Raw genomic sequence first — 19824 nt, 5'->3', positions numbered from 1 at the left:
TATACTGACAATAAGGGGCCTGTTCAATTATACAAGTCAATCACATAAAACTTTAGTATTTCAACATCAGCTAGTTAGCAATAACGTGGTAATGAAATTAAGTCTTCTGAGTTACTTAGGTAACAGATTATGGCACTAAATTGCTTTGTGCAGTTAAATGGATGGGAAGAACTTGAAGGCTCTCACAAAGAAGAGAACACAAAAATTCATATGGTCTACAGTTAAAAATCATTTAAGTTGCTACTACATTTAAATTCCATTCAATGTATTAATTTTGATAAGTTATTTTGCATTGTGTGAATTTTCCAGACCTGAAAACAGCAGTGATTTTGCATTGCTCTGTGATTTGAAAACTGGGAGCTCTTCAGTGTATTGTTTGTTAACATCTTTGCAAGACTCATCCACTAGCCCTGAAAGATAATGTTGAAATGACATGTTTTTCATCTTGCCAAAGCACTATGAAAGTGTTAACTGCATATTCTTAACCACAGATTCAAAACAGTTTTATAGCTCATAAAAGTTTTGATGCATTTAACGTAAAAGGATTTAACTTTTGCTTTGCTAGGATTAGAAGAAATTTTTCAGAAATAGCAGGCAAATACTGAGAGCAACATTTTCTTCTACAGAACACTTCTGTTTCTTTAGGATCGGTATCTTTTCTTTTAAAAATCTTATTTTAAAAATTCTGTTTAATACATTTGAACTTTAGACCATTACAACCAAAGAAATAATTTTCCTCATGAGTTTGTACCAAATCTCACCGTTTCAAATTCAAATATTTTCAAATGCTTCTGGTATTCTTTTTCAAGTATTCTTTTTCAAGATGAAGACTATCCTTATCACTCGCAATCCAGACTGCAACAAATCACCAATCTGAGGAGCGCTTACACTATCATTTATCCTGTGTAAATAATTCTTACTTGCCAAAGATTTGTGACCAGAGATATGTAGTACATAACCCAAGACAGTGCTTGGCAATTAGAAAAAACAAAAACAAACAAACAAAAAACACACATACATCACATACCAGCTTCCTTTAGCTCTGTGCCTTTTTCAAACTTCAGACTTTCTGCTTCACTTTCTGTTGCTTCACCTTCTCTTGGAGGAGAATGGTCAACTTGAGACAGGACATCCTGGGATCTCTGCTGCGGGCCCTCAGCTTCTCCATCAGTAGGTGAAAGAACCATCTTTGGTTGTTTGGGTTCAGTTGGAACATTTGACGGAATCAAAGGCTGAATGAAGTGATATGGTATTATTACTGACCATGGCTTGAATGGGAAAAATTCTGTCTATACTAAGTCTGAAATTATCTTTCTGACATAGAAAAAATGAAGCAACGAAAGTATTCTGCATGTAAAAACAACTTAATCTTTTTCTGATCTTTTGTTACATATTTAACTGTCAAATATGACTTAGAAATACTCTTTCTTAAACATGAAACTGCGGAACAACGCTTTAGCTACTAGTAAGTTATACCTGAACATTTAAGCACTCCTTTTGCAGAGTTACAGATACCCCAACAGTAGGAGCCATATCCAGAGGTAACTGTGGCAGGTTCTGCTTAGCTCTATTTGGTGGAACAAGGACAAATGCTCCTTCTATTGCCATAGGGTGTTGATCAATCTCCACACTTCCTTTCTTCAGTAGTCCAGACAGGGGTATTCCAGTGCTTCCAAGGGACTGGTCACCACAGCAAAGATGAATCTGTATACACACAGAAGTACTAGGAAGTAAATGCCATATGTATTTTCATATGTATTGCTAATAAGAACCTTCATCCTTTGTCTACTCCCTATATGCTAAGAACCAGTATTCTGAGCAGTGTCAGAACTGCTGTGAAATTTCAGTGTTGAGTTGGCAGGCTGTGCCTAGTGTTATCACAGCAGCAGATCAGTGCATGCTGTCTTTTGAGGACATCACATCACCCCTTTTGGATCACAAATTTATCAGTGTGTGCCTTGTAAGCACAGTACAGATTCATGTCCTTAAGGTATAAACATATAAAATGCATGACTCAGGAAGAAATAAAGCAATTTATTTGAAAGTTCATATTTAAACTCCACTTAAATAATTTAATCAAGCTTAAATAGCTTAATAGAATTAAGTAATCATACTCTTAACTCTTGCTAACAGTCTTAATTCCTTTTCAAACTTTGACTCAACTCCTTCTACATTCCAGAGTCTAATATTTGCCTATTTCAGTAGAAGGATCTAAAAAATGTGATTTACATTCCTTAATGAAATTTATTTTCTGAAACTCACACGTCAATTTCACTTTCCCCAATAAAAGTTGCTTCTGTGTGTTAGCTTGTTTAAGCAAACTAGAGTGCTGCATTCTAACTTTGACATTTAGTACATATAACAGACTAATATACATATGTGCACATACACCTAAATTTGCACGTTTCGGCATTAGACTTCATTTTCAGGGAAAAAAAAAAGCATATTAAAATTAAGGATCTGAAAAAAATATGGTCTACTACTGTATCCCAAATTTTAAGAAGCTATGTCAGAGAAACAGCTGTACATCAAGAAATAGATAGTCTTTGAAGTATAAGTCTGGATATGGATGCTTTATAATTAACACTGCAGTACTTAATAGCTGTGTTTAGAAAATCTACACTACCCTCAGAAACACTGACTTACTTGTAGTCACTTTAGCATGACTTAAGTGTGAGCCAAGTGCACATCACTACAAATGCTTTCAATACCCTCCAACATTTAAAGGCACAGCTAAAGGCAAGCAATATCCCATAACAGCCTGAATATGACTGCAACATTTTTCAAACAGCTGAGAAGCAAGGGAAAATCCCAGACCCCTCTTATTATTCACACACGCTGCTGAAGGCAAGTGATTTTATAACTTATTTGAGAGTTACAGGAGCACGGATTGCAGATGGTCTGCTTTCAGGAGACCCCAGAGCGGAGAGCCCTCGGGGAATCCACATTAGCAACACTGTCATTTTGCAGCGGTATCTTCTGCCATGACATGCAACCACCAAATCATGCTATAGGTCACTGTGTTAAAGAGATTTCACTCCCTCTGACCAGGGAAACTTGCTAGTGTTTCTCACATTGGCATAAAAATTAAGTTATATTTAGCCAAAACACTGTAATATAGGGAAGTTTTGGGAAAAGAAATCTAATTTCAAAGCAAGCCAGATTCTATCTTCTTTATTTTCAGTGTTTCATTTGTTTTCATTCACATTTGAGAAGAAACAGCTTACCTGCAACTTTGACTGTGCACAAAGATAAACATGAAGGACATCGGCTGAACTACGTATTCGAACAGAAGCTCTTTCTGGTTCAAAGTTTGGATTAATCAAATCAGTGAAAGGCTCATTTGTTACATCATTTCCCAGTAATGAGTAGTAGAAAAAAAACTCAGGCTGATGCTCAGGAAGCTTCATAGTACTAGGAACTAACTAAAAGAGAAGTGAAAAAGAAGAATGCATCACTACAGTTTTAGTGCTGAAAAGAATTCTGATCTTTTAATATGTTAGTACTACACAGAGTTTTACAAGTTCAATTTAATTTATATTAATTCAGTATATGGGCAAGGCTATTTGTTACAAGAGACAAGATACCAAAAAATCTAAATAGAAAGGAGTTGTAGGATGGCAAAAATACAAGCGTGGCACAGTATTTCTTCAAAACTAAATGGGACACGAAACAAACCTGTTCCAATTGTGTGGCAAATGCAATGGTTACAGACAAAACAAAATAGTCTCTACAATACTCTGCTGGTCCAATCTGGTGATAGCCCTCTTCTTCATTCAGGACTGGTACAATACTTTTAGGATCAAGTCTAGAAAGAAGGGCAGGTGCTAAGAGAAAAGAGACAATTAAGAAATAAGTTACAATGTTATCAATTGCAACAGGAATCTTCTTTATAATCATAATCTTTCCACACAGATAAAGAACTTGATGACTGGTTCCAAAGTGTTTTAGCATAAAGCAGATCCCTAAGCACAAACACCTCTCATTACAAAGGCGTTGTAGGTTTTTTTTAAATTATTTTCTACTCAGGGATCCCATACATCTTTTGCACACTACTAGAAAGAATGCTAGAGCATTCCTAAAGTGATGTGAACTTTATTTCATTAGGTTGGAGTCTGTTACGCTCTTTCTTCTCTGACTTGTTGAAAGAGATGAAAGGCAACAACTGGACAAGTCAGACTGTTCAGCTGTTGATGAAGGATGATGTTTCACTGTGCAGACCTTTGGAATGGCTCATGTGAAGAAGCTTCACCTGAAGTCTTCAGTGCATAAAACACCAGAGACTTGCACTGTAGGTTTTCTAATTTTGTACAAAAATACACAGGAAAGTAGTACTTTTAGGTTTCACACAGGATTAAGTGTGATTACGGTGTCTGATGCTCTTTGGTCACTGCGTCCAATCTGCCAGCCTCCAGCAACACCAAGGTACTTCACTTAACTACAGCCCTCTTTAGCTGATTACTCACCTGCAGTTTTGTATCACAAGGCAAATAGAAAAACCGACAAAATATCCTTGTGTATCCCCTTTAACTTATGATATACTTTACAATTCCATGAGACATGCAGTATGCAAACCAGCTTTTACTGCCAATGGATCAGTCCTTTTCACCTAAAATTGCAAGATCTTGGCAGCCTGAATGCTTAGAAGATTGAAGACGAAAATGAAATCTGAACTCCTGTTCAGGCTTCAGAATCACAGATGTGACGTTATACAGATGAGACCAAGAAAACAATGGACTTAAAGAAACAGCCAGCTCAATCCTGGATGTAAGAGAACAGTTTCTAAAATCCGCTTCATGCCCCAAACAGATAATCACAGTAACTTTGATACATCTCCATTAATGAGTCCACTTCAAACCCAACAAAATTTTGAGACTCATTGTCAGAGCTAGACATGGACGAAAGAATTGTTTGAGGCAAGAAGGTAATTTGTAAAGCTACAATGAAATTGTACTTAAGCAGAAAATAATTCATACATACTTAAGTACAGTTTAGAACAATAAAGTGAGACACATGGAAAGGAAAATTAAGCAAAATAATGCTTACAAGGCATGTCACACATCTTATGTTAAGCAAATTATAAGCTAGTTAATGCAAATCTTGTAATTATACATAATTTACACTTGAAATACACACTTCTAGTTCCTTTAAAAATAAGGCAAATGATGGAGTAAAGAAACACAATGCCTACTCAAGAATGAGCCTTTTAAATCACTTACCAGTTACCCCTACAAAGAACCAGTAATAGATTTCAAAGAGCCTCAGACAACAGCAAATAGTAATTTAACTAGCAGCACTTTAGGTTGTGAATCAAAAGGCTCTGTTTCAAACATCAGTAAAACTTAGATCATTCATGACCATGAGGTGAAATTAAAAATGTGTATAAATTAAAAAAAGAAAACCATTCTCTGTCTAACAAAAGTAGTACTGAGCAATGCAGGGTTGTCATACCCAATGATTAGAACACTAAAGAGGAATTTTCTGTAACTTTCTACACAATGAGCCAGCATCATGAAGGATGACAGAGCTTCGGATCACATACGAAGAGGTGAAAAATGAGGAAGTCGTTTACAATGTTTCACTGCCTCTATGACAAACTTCAGATTACGTAAAATTGACAGCACTTCGCTATGAACTTGCAAGGACTCGTGGCAGGAGAGTTGGAACTTGATGATCGTTGGGGTCCCTTAGAATCAGAGAATGGCTAGGATTGGAAGTCAACTCAATATACCTGGAACTCCTGTAATGCCATAGCCCGTAGCACAGCTAAGAAGACAAAATAAGGGCCAGAAATCTTGTGTAATGCTGCCACTGAAACTCTATTTTACCAAACCACAGTCACAGACCATGGCAAGCAAATGATTAGTTTAGAATCAGGAAGAAGTTACCCTTAGAGTAAGAACAGAATGTACTGCAAGGTATGTAAATGAATATCCTCCAGCCTAATGGAGACTCCATTTTAACAACTGGAAGTAGTTTTGGTTTTGGATGCAGAGAGATATATCTGTTGTTTGTTTGTTTTAAAAACAAAAACAGATCTATCAAATTTCTAAGGAGATTTAAAATTATAAAAAAAAAAACAAAAACTAAACTTTCCCCAAAAGACACACATACAAAAATGACTGAAAAGCACAGGACAGATGAAGACACCTTCTACTATTCAAAATAATTCAAGTTCTAATAGATGTTGATATATTTCATTAAGTACCTTTGAATGGAATGTAGAAGAGAATCCAGTTCCGGAATTACTGCCAACAGTTAACTTACAGATCTTACTACAAAAACTTGTTATCACTGATAAACCTGGTGTAAGTACTGACTGGCTTAGCTTAGACAACAATAAAAAAAAAAGTTAAAAAAAAAAGTGGGAAAAAAAAAAGCTGACTACTCAACCAATGAATTACGGTGCTACTTGGCAACTTGTCAGTTTAGATTTAGAATTACACACTGTAAAAAAACTCCCTTTTTTTGTTCCTTTACTACAGGACTTTCCAAAGCCCTGAAATCTAACCTGACTGAAATGCCAGTAGGAGTAAGAGCGAGTCTCTGATGCTGATTTTAAAGATTAGTTAGCCTGCATCTCCATTCACCTAAGTAACACAAAGTAAAGCACCTCTGCTATTACAACACAGTACATTTCCTATACACATGCTTTATGGTTATACATGATACAAATGATTTATAGTATAGTAGTTCAACTACTGTAGCTCTCTTTGAGCTCAAACAACATGTTTGCATCAAGCAATACACGCTCAAAATTGGAGCATTTATAATTCAAAGCCAATGGTATTATATTACTTACCCCTCCCTTCTCTAGGGGCTGCCTCCTTTGCTTTTAAATCATCAACCGGTGCTTTGGGATCAGTTTCCAACATAACGCCTACTTTTATTTCAGATTTAAATTTAGCATACTTGTTACTTAGCAAACAGTACCACCTTGGTGTCTACAAAATCAGAAACAGAAAAGGAAAAAGCATTTTCAAAGTAGCAAAATCATAAATTACAGTAACAGACAACAGACTTGCCAAAGCAATTCCATCTTATTATTCATAGAAAATTACCCTAGCATTCATTTGCAAAAACATAGTCTATTTTGCATATGCTGCTACACTAAATGACTCCATCTCATCATTCCCGGAAAAAGAGCTGAACGTACTTCCTTCCATTGATTTACAAAGTAAACTGTGGGGAAGCAAAATATAAAATGAGTCTTCTAATTAGAAGAGAGAATGTTTAAATTTTCAACTAAAAGAGTGCAGACTATATTACATGGATTATAAATTTTAAGTGTGATGTCAAAACGTTAAACCAAGGTCATATCATGACCCATGCCACAATTACATCCTGATCAAGCACAACATAAAATTCACTCATCAAAATTCTATGTAAACAATCATGATTTCTCCAGCTTTGTTAATAAACCCCTCAGACATCCTCCACAGGAAAAAAAAATAGCTAAAAAAAAGAACACATCATGAACAGCTTCACTCTCCAGTTTTGAACTACATTTAGTTGCTCAGTAAACGACTTTGTTTTCTTCTTTGCCTCAGCTGATAAGTCATAACAGTGACTAAACATGGTGATTAGAAATGCTTCAATCCTCCAATTCTAAAGTGTAAGAAGTTTTTTTTTTATCTGCATACTTAGCTTTTTCACGCTGCAGAGCAGGCTGTGTAAATATTTTTCATTCCAATAACATTAACACAAAACTACTTTCATTTGTTCTCTTAAAAAAAAAAAAAAAGTATGTGATGAAGTAGGACTCATACTCCTCCTAAACAACTCAAAAATTACACCTCTGCCTTAATTCAAACTCTACTGTCAGAGCACTGTTTTATAAACATCAAAATGTAGGACTTTACACCTAGAAACATACCTGTTTCTTTTCCTGCACAGCCCTTAAATCAAGCACAACATAACCTATATTCTCTTTAACTGAAGACAGAGGATCCAAAGCAAAACACTGGAGTTTGATAGGTGTGCGCTGTAGCCTGAAAGAACATCTCAGTTGAAATCCAAAATGTAAAAATTAACCTGTGCAATTAGGTCATAAAAAATGATTCACATGTTTCAGGCATATCAATGACAATTTATTGAGATTTCTAATATAGCTAATTCTAATAAGTTAGCAATTCAGTTTACACCCAATTCTAAAAATTTGGGATTAAGTGACAGATAATGAATAAACAGATAAGTCTGGTCAGAGAAGCTTACTGGACTCTGAAAGAGGCTCAAGAGCTATTAAAAATAGAGCAGTAACAAAAATTCAGTCTTTTCCACGTTCATGAAACAAGTAACGCAACTAAACTGCAACTTCACTTGTGAGCAAAAGATTGTTGCAAAGCACCCGCATGTTCTTAGAGGCATAGATGTGGTGTCTAGCATCGGGCACATTTAGACATGTTTCCCTCCTCCAAGTCCAGCGGCGTTCTCATTTCTCTGACAGATTCTAACAGTTTCTCCATATTTTCAATTAAAACTAATGACTGTTCTGGAAACCAAAACCAATGTATCAGTTCTTCTAGCAGGATGTTCAGGCTTGAAGTTAATTGTTTGTCAGGGTATACATAAGAAAGCTAGAATCCAGTGCTCAAACTATGCTTTTCTAATTCTTTTTTTTTTTTCCGTAAGTAGTTCCATCAAAAGCTTTAGAAACTTCTAGTCATCTACATCGCCACATAATACTTTTCTCTGCTGTAAAAACAAAACAGCAGATCATTTCACAGCTAAAAGAAAGCTTCTATTGATAAGTAGATTAGATTAAACACTGCATTTCAGCAGCTGTGAGCACTAGAAAATTAAGTTTGATCTCCAAAACAAATTTATCTCAGGCTAACCTTTCTGCTGTTACCTGTGCTGATGTAGAGCTTTTCGATCAAGTTCCCAGGCCAATTCAGTGGCAAATTCCGGCTGATCAGTATGCTCCACAGGATCAGTAGCCAGCTGTTCTCCATCAAACTTCGCTTCAACTATAAGCATGTATTTGGGTCGTTTTGGAAAACACCGTCCTGAAACACAGTGCAATCACCAGACACCACCAATGGAACAAGTGAGCTCAGATCTATATTGCAAACCAATTACACAGAGATGCATTCACCCATCTTCCTCAAACCTTCTCTAGAATTGTAGTTTTCTTACTTTGAAATGTCTTCTCACTATTTAGAAGCAATGAAAGAATAAACCATTTGAGAAGCACCCAGAAACAGCAAGATACCAGGTAACAGCTAAAAATTAACAAAGAAATCAAGTAATTGGTATGATTCAACATTGAGAAATCTAAGAAAGGGAAAAGGCCAAGGCAATAGGTGGCAAACAGCAAAGATAAAGCATTCTTCCTCCACTGCAAATTTTACTACTCTCCTACATTAAAATAGCAAGCATGATCTCATGAATTACTAAAAGGTTTATCCAAGCACGTGCTGTACTTTTTAGAATTCACTACTAAGAGAATGTAGAGAGCCGCATAGGATTTGTGTTGGATTCAGCATCCTTCTACATTTTAATTAGTAATTTTTGTGACAAAATGAACGCTTACACTTTACAGGCATCACAACAAGGCTCCGTACATTTCAGAGGACAGGAACTCATTTTTAAAGTTATCAGCAAGCAACATAAGTGGCCAGAGAAATAACACAGTACTTTATAAACGGAAAGCATTCAGACACACACCCAACACACCAGCAACTTGCACAGACTAATTATACACCTCAGCAAGCCTATCCGGCACAAATCTCAGATGGGCTGTGATTAACCAGGCACACAGCATAACAGTAGATTTGATAACTGGGCTTGTGAAACATCAGACTGCAACAACAACAAAATTTAAATGGGAAGAGCCCCACAAGAAAACGCTCCTCTGCTCATCATCTTCTGCACTCCGATGTCTTGAGCCCCGCTGAAGGAAGAAGGCTGCAGAGACAGGCAAGGGGAAGTCAGCAGCTGCAGCAGGGCCGGGGGTTTTGCTTCCCACAGCTGGGAAAGGCAGAGGCACGGCCGCCTTTACAGGGGTGACGGCTCAATTCAACCGGGCAGCAACAAACGGGAAAGGCAGCAATAAGGGGTTTAAACATCAGAGAGGGCAAGAAGAGATACGTATCGACCCGAAGTAGCGTTCTTACTAAGCACGCCCAGAACAGAACAGGGAAAATAGATGACGGAAGCACACAAAACCCATCTTCGGAGTGATTATATATGATGGACGTCCACGGCGTTTAAGCCATAAAGAACGAAGCCTTGCCGCGCCTTTTCTGTACGAAAGCCAGCGCCAGAGCTGGCTCGTTTCCTAAGGATTGCTTGTCTGTGCAGCAAAGCATAAAGAAGCCGCCGCGGTCCCAGTCACAGCATTCCTCCGGAACACGCTCTGTCCATGACACCCCACTCGTCGTGCGACTTCAAGGCTACGGCTTGTGTTTAGAATCCGCCCCCGCTTACCTTCCAGAACGGAGACGACGATCAGCAGCCGGTCGGCAGCCCTGGACACCATTGCCCCGCTCCGCCCGGCGGCCGCGACCGCAACGCCGGCGCGGACCGGAAGCGCCGCCGGCGCGGACCGGCAGCCTCACGCAGCCGCCGGCACGGCTGCGCTTCCGCCTGGCAACGGCGGCACTCTCCGCCGAATGGAATGGTGACGTCACTTCCGGCGCGCGGTTGTGACGTTGCGGCGCGGGCGACGTCGCGTTCTCCTCGGCGCGCGTCGCTGAAAGCCGAGCGATGGCGTGCCGGTCGGGAGCGAAATCCTGCAGTTGGCCTGGCAGCTCCTTTCCTGTGAAAACTGCTTTCTCTTGGACTGGTTCCCGGGGCCTTACGGGAGATCTCGTAGTATCAAACTGTCGAAGTTTATAGCCAAGATGAACCAGAGTGCAGCAAACGCTATATTTAGACACTGTACTTATCGTTGCTTACTAAAGCTTCTCAGAAGTGTGGGTCAAGCAGGGTTTGTCCCTGCTGACGCCAGGCTAGTTCTCCTATATCACCTCCCTGCCTTGCATGTGCCTTCGCGTAGCTTCTAGGAGGATCTACTCAATGACCTTCCCTGGCACAGAAGTGAGAATGACAGGTTGACAGTTCAAGACTCACCTTTTTAAAAATGAGTATGACAGTACCTTTTTTCTAAGGGAAGGTCCCTAACACTGATTACTTGGGGTTGTGGATATGCTGCTGTTTCTGTAGGGACTGGCCCTGCATGGATTCCTGCACGATATGCCCGGCCTCATCTCAAGGCAGAAAATAGCATCCAGCCTTTATAACGACTGGGACTGTGTGCTTCTTACTTACAGGTATTGCTTTGTAACTTGTATTGCAAATAACAATGTTAGCATTGGTATGACAGAGTGGGTGATTTTCCTGTGTTATCAGTGCAGTCTCAAGAATTAGAATTATTAGGCAGTATCTAGGTGGCTGTGTGCTTCTTCTATTTCAGTAGTAGACCAAACATGAGTTGAACAGGATGTGATGATGCCAGTGCTGGGAACAGCTCTTTTAGTGCATCAGTGATGCTCGGTTACAATGCTGTCAGCCTCTCAGTTAGCCTTTTCTTAATCCGCAAAGACAAAACCCAGAAAGGAATCCCAGGCAAAGGGATGACTCCGTATTCCAGAATGATTACCTTTCATCCCACTAATCAAGATTTTAAAATACGACCACACTTCACTCGAGACAAAGGCGCACGCTATCTTACTTTGATTCAGCATATGACTGTGAGATAGGCTTCTGGAATACTGCCCAGCAGATTCTTTAGTTCACCAATCCCTTCAATTGGCACCTGTGCCAAGGCAGCACAGGCCCCTCACTGAGGAATGATCTTGGGATGGGACAAAATATTCTGACAGTTTGAAGGGAACTGATATTTGTGGCTACAACTGCAAATATTTTGTGTGGTAGAGAGAGCTCATCTCGGTAGTTTATTCTGTTTTGCAAGCTGGTACTCCACTAGGGCTCTGCATTACACACTGGCTGTGTGGATGTGGTGTGCAAACGGAACAAACCCCGCAGACCCTGTGAAGAATCAATGCAGGAGAGACTCTGTAATGGGTGGGAGAGGCAAAGTGCCCTTCGAAGCAGAGGACGCTGTGCTGGCACTGCCTATCACATCCACTGCCGGCGTGTTCCTTCTCTCTCCTTTCAGCAGTTCCCCTAACGGCCAATAAATAAGAGTGCATTTGCTTAGGGAGGTTCTGCTTCCCGCTTGCAGGGATGATTTAAATGAATGCCCATGTGTGTGTGTGAGCGTCTGTATGTCGACTAAAACTCATAACCCTCTGTGCTGCTCTGAATGCGTCCACAAACACAGCTCTGCGGCCTTCCGTATGGTGCCACGGCATTCAGAATAAGCCCTGGTTCTGCTGCCTGCCTTGGCAGTGGCCCTTTCCTTGCCGAGTAGCCTGGCCCAGCCCTGGGATTGCACCTACTGCTCGGCAACAACCACTGCATCACTGTGTTGCTGACACTGTCTGGGCTGGAACCAGGAACACCTGCACATACATGCAGAAATGAAAACAAGAGCCCTGGCTTTAGATTTGACTCAGCCTGCCCTTGCTCTCGCCCTTCCTCGCAGAACTGTAAGGAGGGAAGTGCCAAACACTCCTTGGGTACTTTCATTGTTGCTGTAATTCTGTACAAGACACGTTTTGATACCATGGCAATGAGAAGCAATGCTAAAGCTTAAGGCAGCAATGTGACAGAGGCGCCGTGAAAGGGGAGTGCATCATGGGGGGAAGGGGGTGTTTGTGTAGTGCTTGGGGCCATATTCAGCCCGGAGTTTCAGCGACACTTCTCACGTCCCTGAGCCCTGCATCCCAAAACCTCTGGGTGGGGACCAGGGTGGTAAATCTGCCCCCGCTGTGAGGACAGAGCCACACTACCCCAAGCCCGTATTGTTGCCAAGGGTTGTTGTGGTCAAAGTGCAGGATCCAGCACTTGATCTTATTGAACTTCATCCCTTTGGCCTTGCGTTATCTTGGCTACAGTCCTGTTTCTATATGCCTATATCATGTTTGCTCTCCTAAAGAAATGCATGGAATACTCAGTCCGAGACCGCCTCATGAGACTGAATGTGTACAAGTCTATGGGGCTGGATGGCGTGCATCCAGGGTTCTGAAGGAGCTGGCTGAGGTGGTTGCCGAGCCGCTCTCCATCATATTTGAAAAGTCGTGGCTGTCAGGTGAGGTCTGGATGACTGGAAGAAGGGTCACGTCACTCCCATTTACAAGAAAGGGAGCAAGGAGGACCCCGGGAACTACAGGCTGGTGAGTCTCACCTCTGTGCCTGGGAAGATCATGGAACAGATCATCCTGGATGACATGCTTGATCACATGAGGAAAGGGCATGTGATTCGAGACAGCCAGCACGGCTTCACCAGGGGACGGTCATGCTTGACCAATCTGGTGGCTTCTGTGATGGAGTGACGGCATCAGTGGACAAGGGAAAGGCGACTAACGTCATTTACCTGGACTTGAGCAAGGCCTTTGACACGGTCCCCCACCACATCCTTCTCTCCAAACTGGAGGGATGTGGATTTGATGGATGCATAAGGAACTGGTTGAAAGGCCGCCGACAGAGGGTGGTCATCAATGGCTCTATGTCCAGGTGGAGGCCGGTAACGAGCGGCGTCCCCCAAGAGTCTGTCTTGGGACCGGTGCTCTTTAACATCTTTATCAATGACATCAATGATGGAATCGAGTGCACCCTCAACAAGTTTGCTGACGACAGCAAGCTGAGTGGTGCGGTCGACACGGTTGAAGGAAGGGATGCAATTCAGAGGGACCTCGAGAGGCTGGAAAGGTAGGCCTGGGTGAACCTGATGAGGTTCAACACGGCAAAGCGCAGAGTTTTGCACTTGGGCCGGAGGAATGCCAGGCATCCCTACAGACTGGAAGGAGCGGTCCTTGAGAGCAGCCCTGTGGAGAAGGACCTGGGGGTCTTGATAGATGAAAAACTTAACATGAGCCAGCAGTGTGCCCTTGCGGCTCGGAAGGCAAATGGTTCAAGCCCAACTTGAACTCAGATTGGCCACTGCAGTAAAAGACAATAAAAAATCCTTTTATATATATATCAATGGCAAAAGAAGAACCAAGGATAATTCTTATCCTTTATCTGCGTGCCTGCAGAGCCGTGCCGGCCCAAGGCGGGACCGGGCGCTCAAGGGCCGCCCTGCTGTGCTCACAGTGTGGCTGCTTCAGTTTGACCACCAGTCATGTGGAGGGCATGTTGGCTGGGAACACCATCAGGTGCTCCATCCCCGCTGCCAGGTCTCTGCCCCAGGCCCAGAGCCAGGGCTCCCCGGGTGACGCACGCTTTGCTGTGCCTGCAGGTATGTGGTGGAGAGCATGAGAGCTCTTTTCCAACACGTGAGGAGTGACGGTCTGGTGGAGGACATAGAGCAGCAGGGTGGCTGGGACATGCTTATGAGCCTTAAGACCTACCACACAGGCGTGGCTGTGCTGACCAGGTGAGAGTCTCCCCTCTCGTCCCTGTCTCCCCAGCTCTTTTCTCCCGGAGAGGGGCTGCTGTTGCCTGGACTGTCTGAGAAAGGACTTGCAGGGCCTGTCACCTCCCAGAGTGCCCTTTCCCTGCGCACCGACTGCGGCTATTGCTGGGGCTGGCTCTGCATGCAGTGCGACGGCCTGTGCCAAAGCCATGTGGCAGAGCAGCCAGAAGGGTGGCCAACAAGTATGGGAAGAGCCCAGGGGCCTGGGAAGCTGAGGTGGTCAGCAGCGGGCGCCTGTGGGAAGACCACAAGTTGTTTGTAGGCGAGGCTTCTCTCAGCAAACTGAGTGTCTCTCTGCGTTCTTTCCCTGACCAGGGCGCTGCGAAAAGCAGCACCACTCTGCTGTCCCGCAGTGATTGAACAAACAGTCACAGCTCTCGTGCACAGACAGGAGCACAAGGAGATCGGGGCCATGGCTGTGTTCCTTGAGGTGGGCTTAGAGGCGAGTGGTGCCTCCTGGAGGTGCCTTTGAAACCTTAGTCTGTCTGGCAGAGTGGGGAGGGTCAGGTTGCATGTCGACAGAGCACCCCTGGGGACACCCCCGCCCTGAGGCCTTTTTCCCCATGAGTCTGAGGAAAAGGGTGGAAGCACATGCATTTTGTGCAGCTCCCGAGAGCGAGAGGCTGCACACGGCTGTGAGGGCAGGAGCAGCAGGCAAGGGAGCTGCGCTGTGTGCCACAAGACAGAACTGTGGCTAGCCTTCGCCTCCTGCCTTGGGCATTGCGGGAGGGTCAATTCAGCACAGGGATCCTGCTGACGGGGATGGCCTCTCATGGTACTGCTGGGTGTGTTTCAGCTGCTGGACTGCGTTAAGGTCACTGACATCGTGGCGTACATGAATGGCTACAGGATCCAGAGCCTCCTCCAGTCACACCTGCAGAGTCAGAAATCAGTGCTGCGTGACTTGGCTATCACCACCCTGGTCAAGCTGTCTGCAATACCCACGATGGTGAGCGGGTGGCACTGAGGCAAAGGGATGGCAAAGAGGGCAAGAGGGCCTGCAGCCCAGCACCAAGCAACGGTGCCCACAGAGGCTTGCCTGGACTTTGCCCATAATCCTGAGAGGTCTCAGCTGTTCCACTGTGCTGACACAAATGGCTGCTTTGGGAGTCAAAGGCAGCAGCCCTCCAGCCTGTTCCTTCCCATCCTGTCCTGTCTTGCTCCCATCCCATCCCATCCCATCCCATCCCATCCCATCCCATAGGGCCACAGTGTGCTCAGATCTGGCCCCAAACAGGTCTCTGCCCTGGGCTGTGCCATCCGTAAGCAGAGATGTTCTGCTGGGGTGGCGCTTGGGGTTTTTGAAGAAGAAATGTTGTGTTTGCCACAGGCAGTAACTCTGCAAGACCTGTTGCCAGAGGTCATGCAGCAACTGCAGCATGCCAACAGCAGCATCAGTGTGAAGTCCATGACTGTCCTCCACAACATGCTGCACCTGGCAGACCGACAGAAGGCGGTACCCATTGCCCTGCAGCTGCCTGAGCTCCTGCTGTCCTTCTTCTTAAACGTAAGGCCAGCGGGGGAGCGGGAGGCTTGGCTAGTATGACTGCAGAGTGTGTGAGTGCGTGGTGTGTTCCTAACTGGCCTGGCGTGCGAATTCTCCTCTTCCCACCACAATGCCTGGCTGCGTGCAGGAAACCTGTTGCTTGGTGCTTCTCAGGCTGTTGTGCGGGGGCAGCCCCTCCCTGTGCGGAGCCCTGCAGATGCAAAGCTTTGCAGTGGTGCACAGCTGCACAATGGTGCTGCCTGCACACTGGCTTACCGCAGCTCCCTGCTGTGAGCTGCTGCGTTTGGGTCCCTGTCGGCCAGCCCACTCCCCTGCTCAACGTGGGCTTGGCGGCAGGACTCAGTCCCTCCTTGTTCTGCGTCACCAGGAGTCCGCCCAGACAAGGCAGCTCTCCATCCTTCTCTGTAAGGATGCCATGGAGGTTGCAGGGGACACCCACAGAGCGGAGATGAAGAAGGAAGTGCGCAACATCCTCCTGCCTCTCTTCTTCCACCTGCACGACGAGGATCAGAGCGTGGCTCAGGTGGGCATTCTAAGCTGCATGGTCACTGGAGGAAGGAGGTGCTCACAGCCCTCAGCATGGCCAGGGCATTGGCAGGATCTGTGCTGCAGCCCCAGCAGCACCCAGTGCCAGAGGTGATGATTGGCCCACGCCTCTGCCTGAGCACAGAACAGATGGCTTTCCCCAGCTGCTGCATCTTCCTTCCCACCAGAGCCCAGGAAAGCCCTGAGCTGTGGCAAGGTGCAGGATGCACCAGCCCTCTTTGTCGGGCTTTGGAGGCATCTCCTGGTCTCTGTTCCTCTGCAGGCCTCCTGGGAAGCCCTTCTTTGCGCGGCCAAGCTGCTGAAGCGCAGGCACCTCAGCTATCTGCTGAAGACAGCGCAGCCGCAGAGGATTGGCGAGTGCCTGGTGAGGACAAGTGCCCCAGAGCTCCTGAGACCTGGCCCAGATGAGGCCTGCCAGCCCTGGCCCGGGGCGTGGGGCCGGTGCCCGTGCCCATGCCGCTATCACGGCGGCAGGCCGAAGGGCACAGCCTGCCGCCGTTCACACACCCCTTTCCCTCAAGCGCGTGGCAGCTCGGGCTCTTCTCCGGCCACCTCTCCCTCCCAGAGGCCCGGCCCGCTTCTGCTGGCCGGCTCTCGGGGCCAGCGGCCCGGCAGGTGAAGGCGGCAGATGCCCAGGCTGCACACGGTGCTTGCCTGCCCAAGGGGGAGAGTCTGCGCCAGCCCCATCCATGTGTGCTGTCTTCCAGCTGGTGGGCCACAGCAGCAGAGTGAACCAGTTCCTGGAGCAGAGCCTGTCCTACCTGTGGAGCCCCCAGGAACCCCTGCAAGAGGTGGCCGTCAGGTTCATTGGTGAGCCACAAGCCCCGACCCTTCTGTGCCACGCAGCAGCTCGGCCCCAGCACCGGCTGCTGCTGGCTGAGCCGCGTGCCTGCAGAGCCGTGCCGGCCCAAGGCGGGACCGGGCGCTCAAGGGCCTCCCTGCTGCCCTCCAGCAGCCCTGCCTGCGCAGCGGGTGGCGTGGGAGTCTTGCTGGGTGCCTCAGAGCCTCCCGGGGTGCTGCGGCCGCGTGGCCAGGCCAGCGGGAATGGTGGGGGGGCTGTGCTGGGGAGGTGGGCTGGCCAGTGGGATCTGTGACGGGCTGTATGTGCCTAGGGCTTGCTGGGCTGTACCTGAGAAATGGCAATGAGGAGAAGCTCATCAACAACACCATCGAGGGTGAGTGAGGGCAGCGTGGGGGTCAGAGCGGTGTGGCAGGGAGAGGAAAAGACCCTGGGTGGCGAGCTGCAACCCCGGTCCCGACCCAGGAGAGCTCCGCAACCTCTGCGGACAAGGGGCAGTGCAGGTGAAGCAGTGTTTGCTGCCAGCCCCTCTGCAGCTGACCCCACTGTCTCCCTGCTCCGTGCTGGCCCTGGGAAGAGCTGGGTGGGGTGGCCACAGCAGGAGGGTTTCCTGGCTTGCTTTGCACAGACAGGGGCTCTGATCTCCACTCTGTTCTCTTCCACATCAGTCCTGAGAAGTCTGGAGAGCAGCTGCCCTTCCATTTCCACCGTGGTGGCTGAAACTGTCCAGCGCCTGAGAACACCCACTGTAGTCAGCCTGCAAACTCTTCGCTACCGGCTCAGCAGCGCGTGGGAGAGGGGGACGCACTCCCTAAGAGCTGGCTGGCTGCGCTTCTGCAGCTGTGTTCAGGGCTGATCCCAGCTCCAGCCCTGAGGCCCTGCACACCCCTTCGTGTGCTCCTTGCTGGCCCCTCTGCTGGCTTCCCTGAAAGACACAGCCCTCTTGCTTCACCGTGCTGTTACTGAAGGAAACCAGCGCACCATCATCGTCACTCACAATAGGGAAGCTTTTGTCTTTACATCTACATCTATGTATTAACATCTATTTACTGATACAGAATAAACATCATCTGTATTATTCATGCAGTGTAGGTATCATGCAGTGATTTAACACTCCCGTTCGGTCACGAGGCTGCTTTCCAAACTCCCTGAAGCGTGGGGCAAGGAGCCTCTAAGTCCCGCTGAATCCACTCGTACTCGCAGGGCCGATCAAGGTTTGTGTCTGCGGGATCACAGGAGCACAGTCAATCTAAGCGAAAAGCTTAGCAAAGCTAACAAAGCCTAAACAAAGCATGAGGCAGTTGCTGAGGTCTATATTGGGCAGGCCCAAGGGGAGGTGAATGGAGAGGTGATGGAGGATTTGCCTAGGAGAGAGCCTAATTTGAGGCAGTCACCTCCACGCCTTGAGACTGCCTCTGACAGGAAAGAGGGAAGGGTGGTCGTGGTGGGCGACTCCCTTCTCAGAGGAACAGAGGGCCCCATATGCAGACCTGACCCGGTCCACCGGGAAGTGTGCTGCCTTCCTGGGGCTCAGGTCAGGGACATAACCGGGAAACTCCCTAAGCTGGTTAGGTCATCTGACTACTTCCCATTGCTCGTAGTTCAGGTGGGCAGTGATGAAATCGCTCAGACAAATCTACAGACTATGAAAAAAGATTTCAGGTGTTTGGGGCGTTTAGTTCAAGGAGCAGGAGCTCAAGTGATCTTCTGCTCTACACCTTCCAGGGGGCAGTAAGGGACACCGAGCAGGATTGGAAAGCACGAGCAATGAATAATTGGCTCGGAGGCTGGTGTTGAGCCAGAAACTTTGGATTCTTTGATCATGGGGCAGTTTACTTGGCCCCTGGCCTGTTGTCTGTCCGTGGAACCCGCCTATCTCTAAGGGGGCAACGAATACTAGCGCAGGAGCTAGCAGGGCTTATAGAAAGAGCTTTAAACTACCTATGAAGGGGGAAGGGGACAAAACAGGTCTCACAAGAGATGAGCCTAGGAGAACAATGATTAAGCTGGGGGGAAGCAGACAACTCCACTGAAGTGCATCTATACCAATGCACGCAGCATGAGCAACAAGCAGGAAGCCATTGTGAGTCAAGCTGATTATGACCTTGTTGCTATTACTGAAACATGGTGGGACCACTCCCATGTCTGGAGTGCTGTGATAGATGGTTACAAGCTCTTCAGAAGGGATAGAGGAGGAAAGAAGGGTGGTGGTGTGGTCCTTTATATCAAAGACTGTTTTCATGTTGAAGAGCTTGGGCTTCGTAATGACAGAGCTGAGTGTCTATGGGTAAGGATAAGGGGGAAGGCCTTGTAGTGGCGACATCTTGGTGGGGGTCTGCTATAGACCGCCTAACCAGGATGAAGAGTTGGATGAAGCTTTCTATGAGCAGCTCGCGGAAGTCACGCGATCGCCAGCACTCGTTCTCATGGGAGACTTCAACTTCCCTGACATATGTTGGAAGTATAATACAGCACAGAGGAAGCAGT

At 46.0% G+C, this 19824-nt stretch overlaps 2 protein-coding genes across 6 annotated transcripts in view; one reads left to right on the top strand and one right to left on the bottom strand.

Annotated features, from left to right (window-relative positions):
• Window positions 1-10624, bottom strand: part of CEP120 (centrosomal protein 120) — a 35904-nt gene extending 25280 nt beyond the window's left edge. The window contains exons 1-9 of one of the 4 annotated variants that reach the window (XM_031607158.2): window positions 10432-10624; window positions 8852-9008; window positions 7877-7991; window positions 6803-6944; window positions 3679-3827; window positions 3228-3425; window positions 1477-1704; window positions 1028-1232; window positions 312-410 (exon numbers count right to left, since the gene is read on the bottom strand). In XM_031607158.2, coding sequence (XP_031463018.1) covers window positions 312-410; window positions 1028-1232; window positions 1477-1704; window positions 3228-3425; window positions 3679-3827; window positions 6803-6944; window positions 7877-7991; window positions 8852-9008; window positions 10432-10483 — 1345 coding nt within the window. In that variant the 5' untranslated portion in view covers window positions 10484-10624. Of the gene's footprint in view, window positions 1-311; window positions 411-1027; window positions 1233-1476; window positions 1705-3227; window positions 3426-3678; window positions 3828-6802; window positions 6945-7876; window positions 7992-8837; window positions 9009-10431 lie in introns of those variants that run through there. The other 3 variants (XM_031607159.2, XM_090132448.1, XM_090132449.1) reach the window with 3 other exon arrangements.
• A 56-nt stretch (window positions 10625-10680) lies between these two features.
• LOC149912947 (maestro heat-like repeat-containing protein family member 7) lies at window positions 10681-18547 on the top strand. Of its 2 annotated transcripts, XM_090132455.1 has the most exons (11): window positions 10681-11090; window positions 11170-11276; window positions 14309-14446; window positions 14801-14915; window positions 15282-15434; window positions 15816-15992; window positions 16360-16515; window positions 16801-16902; window positions 17246-17348; window positions 17651-17713; window positions 18006-18547. In XM_090132455.1, exons 2-11 carry the CDS (start codon window positions 11200-11202, stop codon window positions 18191-18193), a joined length of 1272 nt encoding a protein of 423 aa, XP_089988581.1. In that variant the 5' UTR covers window positions 10681-11090; window positions 11170-11199; the 3' UTR covers window positions 18194-18547. The 2 variants fall into 2 exon arrangements, with proteins under 2 accessions (XP_089988581.1, XP_089988580.1); XM_090132454.1 differs by having other exon boundaries at window positions 10681-11276.
• Window positions 18548-19824: the final 1277 nt, after the last annotated feature.

This window comes from Phasianus colchicus, chromosome Z, assembly GCF_987193195.1.
Source record: "Phasianus colchicus chromosome Z, bPhaCol1.hap1.1, whole genome shotgun sequence".
Taxonomy (NCBI): domain Eukaryota; kingdom Metazoa; phylum Chordata; class Aves; order Galliformes; family Phasianidae; genus Phasianus; species Phasianus colchicus.
Note: the sequence above shows the minus strand (reverse complement) of the source record. Positions and strands in the feature narration are given on the sequence as shown.

Excerpts from the sequence above, each read along its gene's own strand:
- LOC149912947 (XM_090132455.1), top strand. The coding sequence starts at position 11,200 with ATGCCCGGCCTCATCTCAAGGCAGAAAATAGCATCCAGCCTTTATAAC. Across the intron at positions 15,435-15,815 it reads TGTCTGCAATACCCACGATG|GCAGTAACTCTGCAAGACCT; the intron begins GTGAGCGGGTGG and ends TGTTTGCCACAG. Across the intron at positions 16,516-16,800 it reads AGGATCAGAGCGTGGCTCAG|GCCTCCTGGGAAGCCCTTCT; the intron begins GTGGGCATTCTA and ends GTTCCTCTGCAG.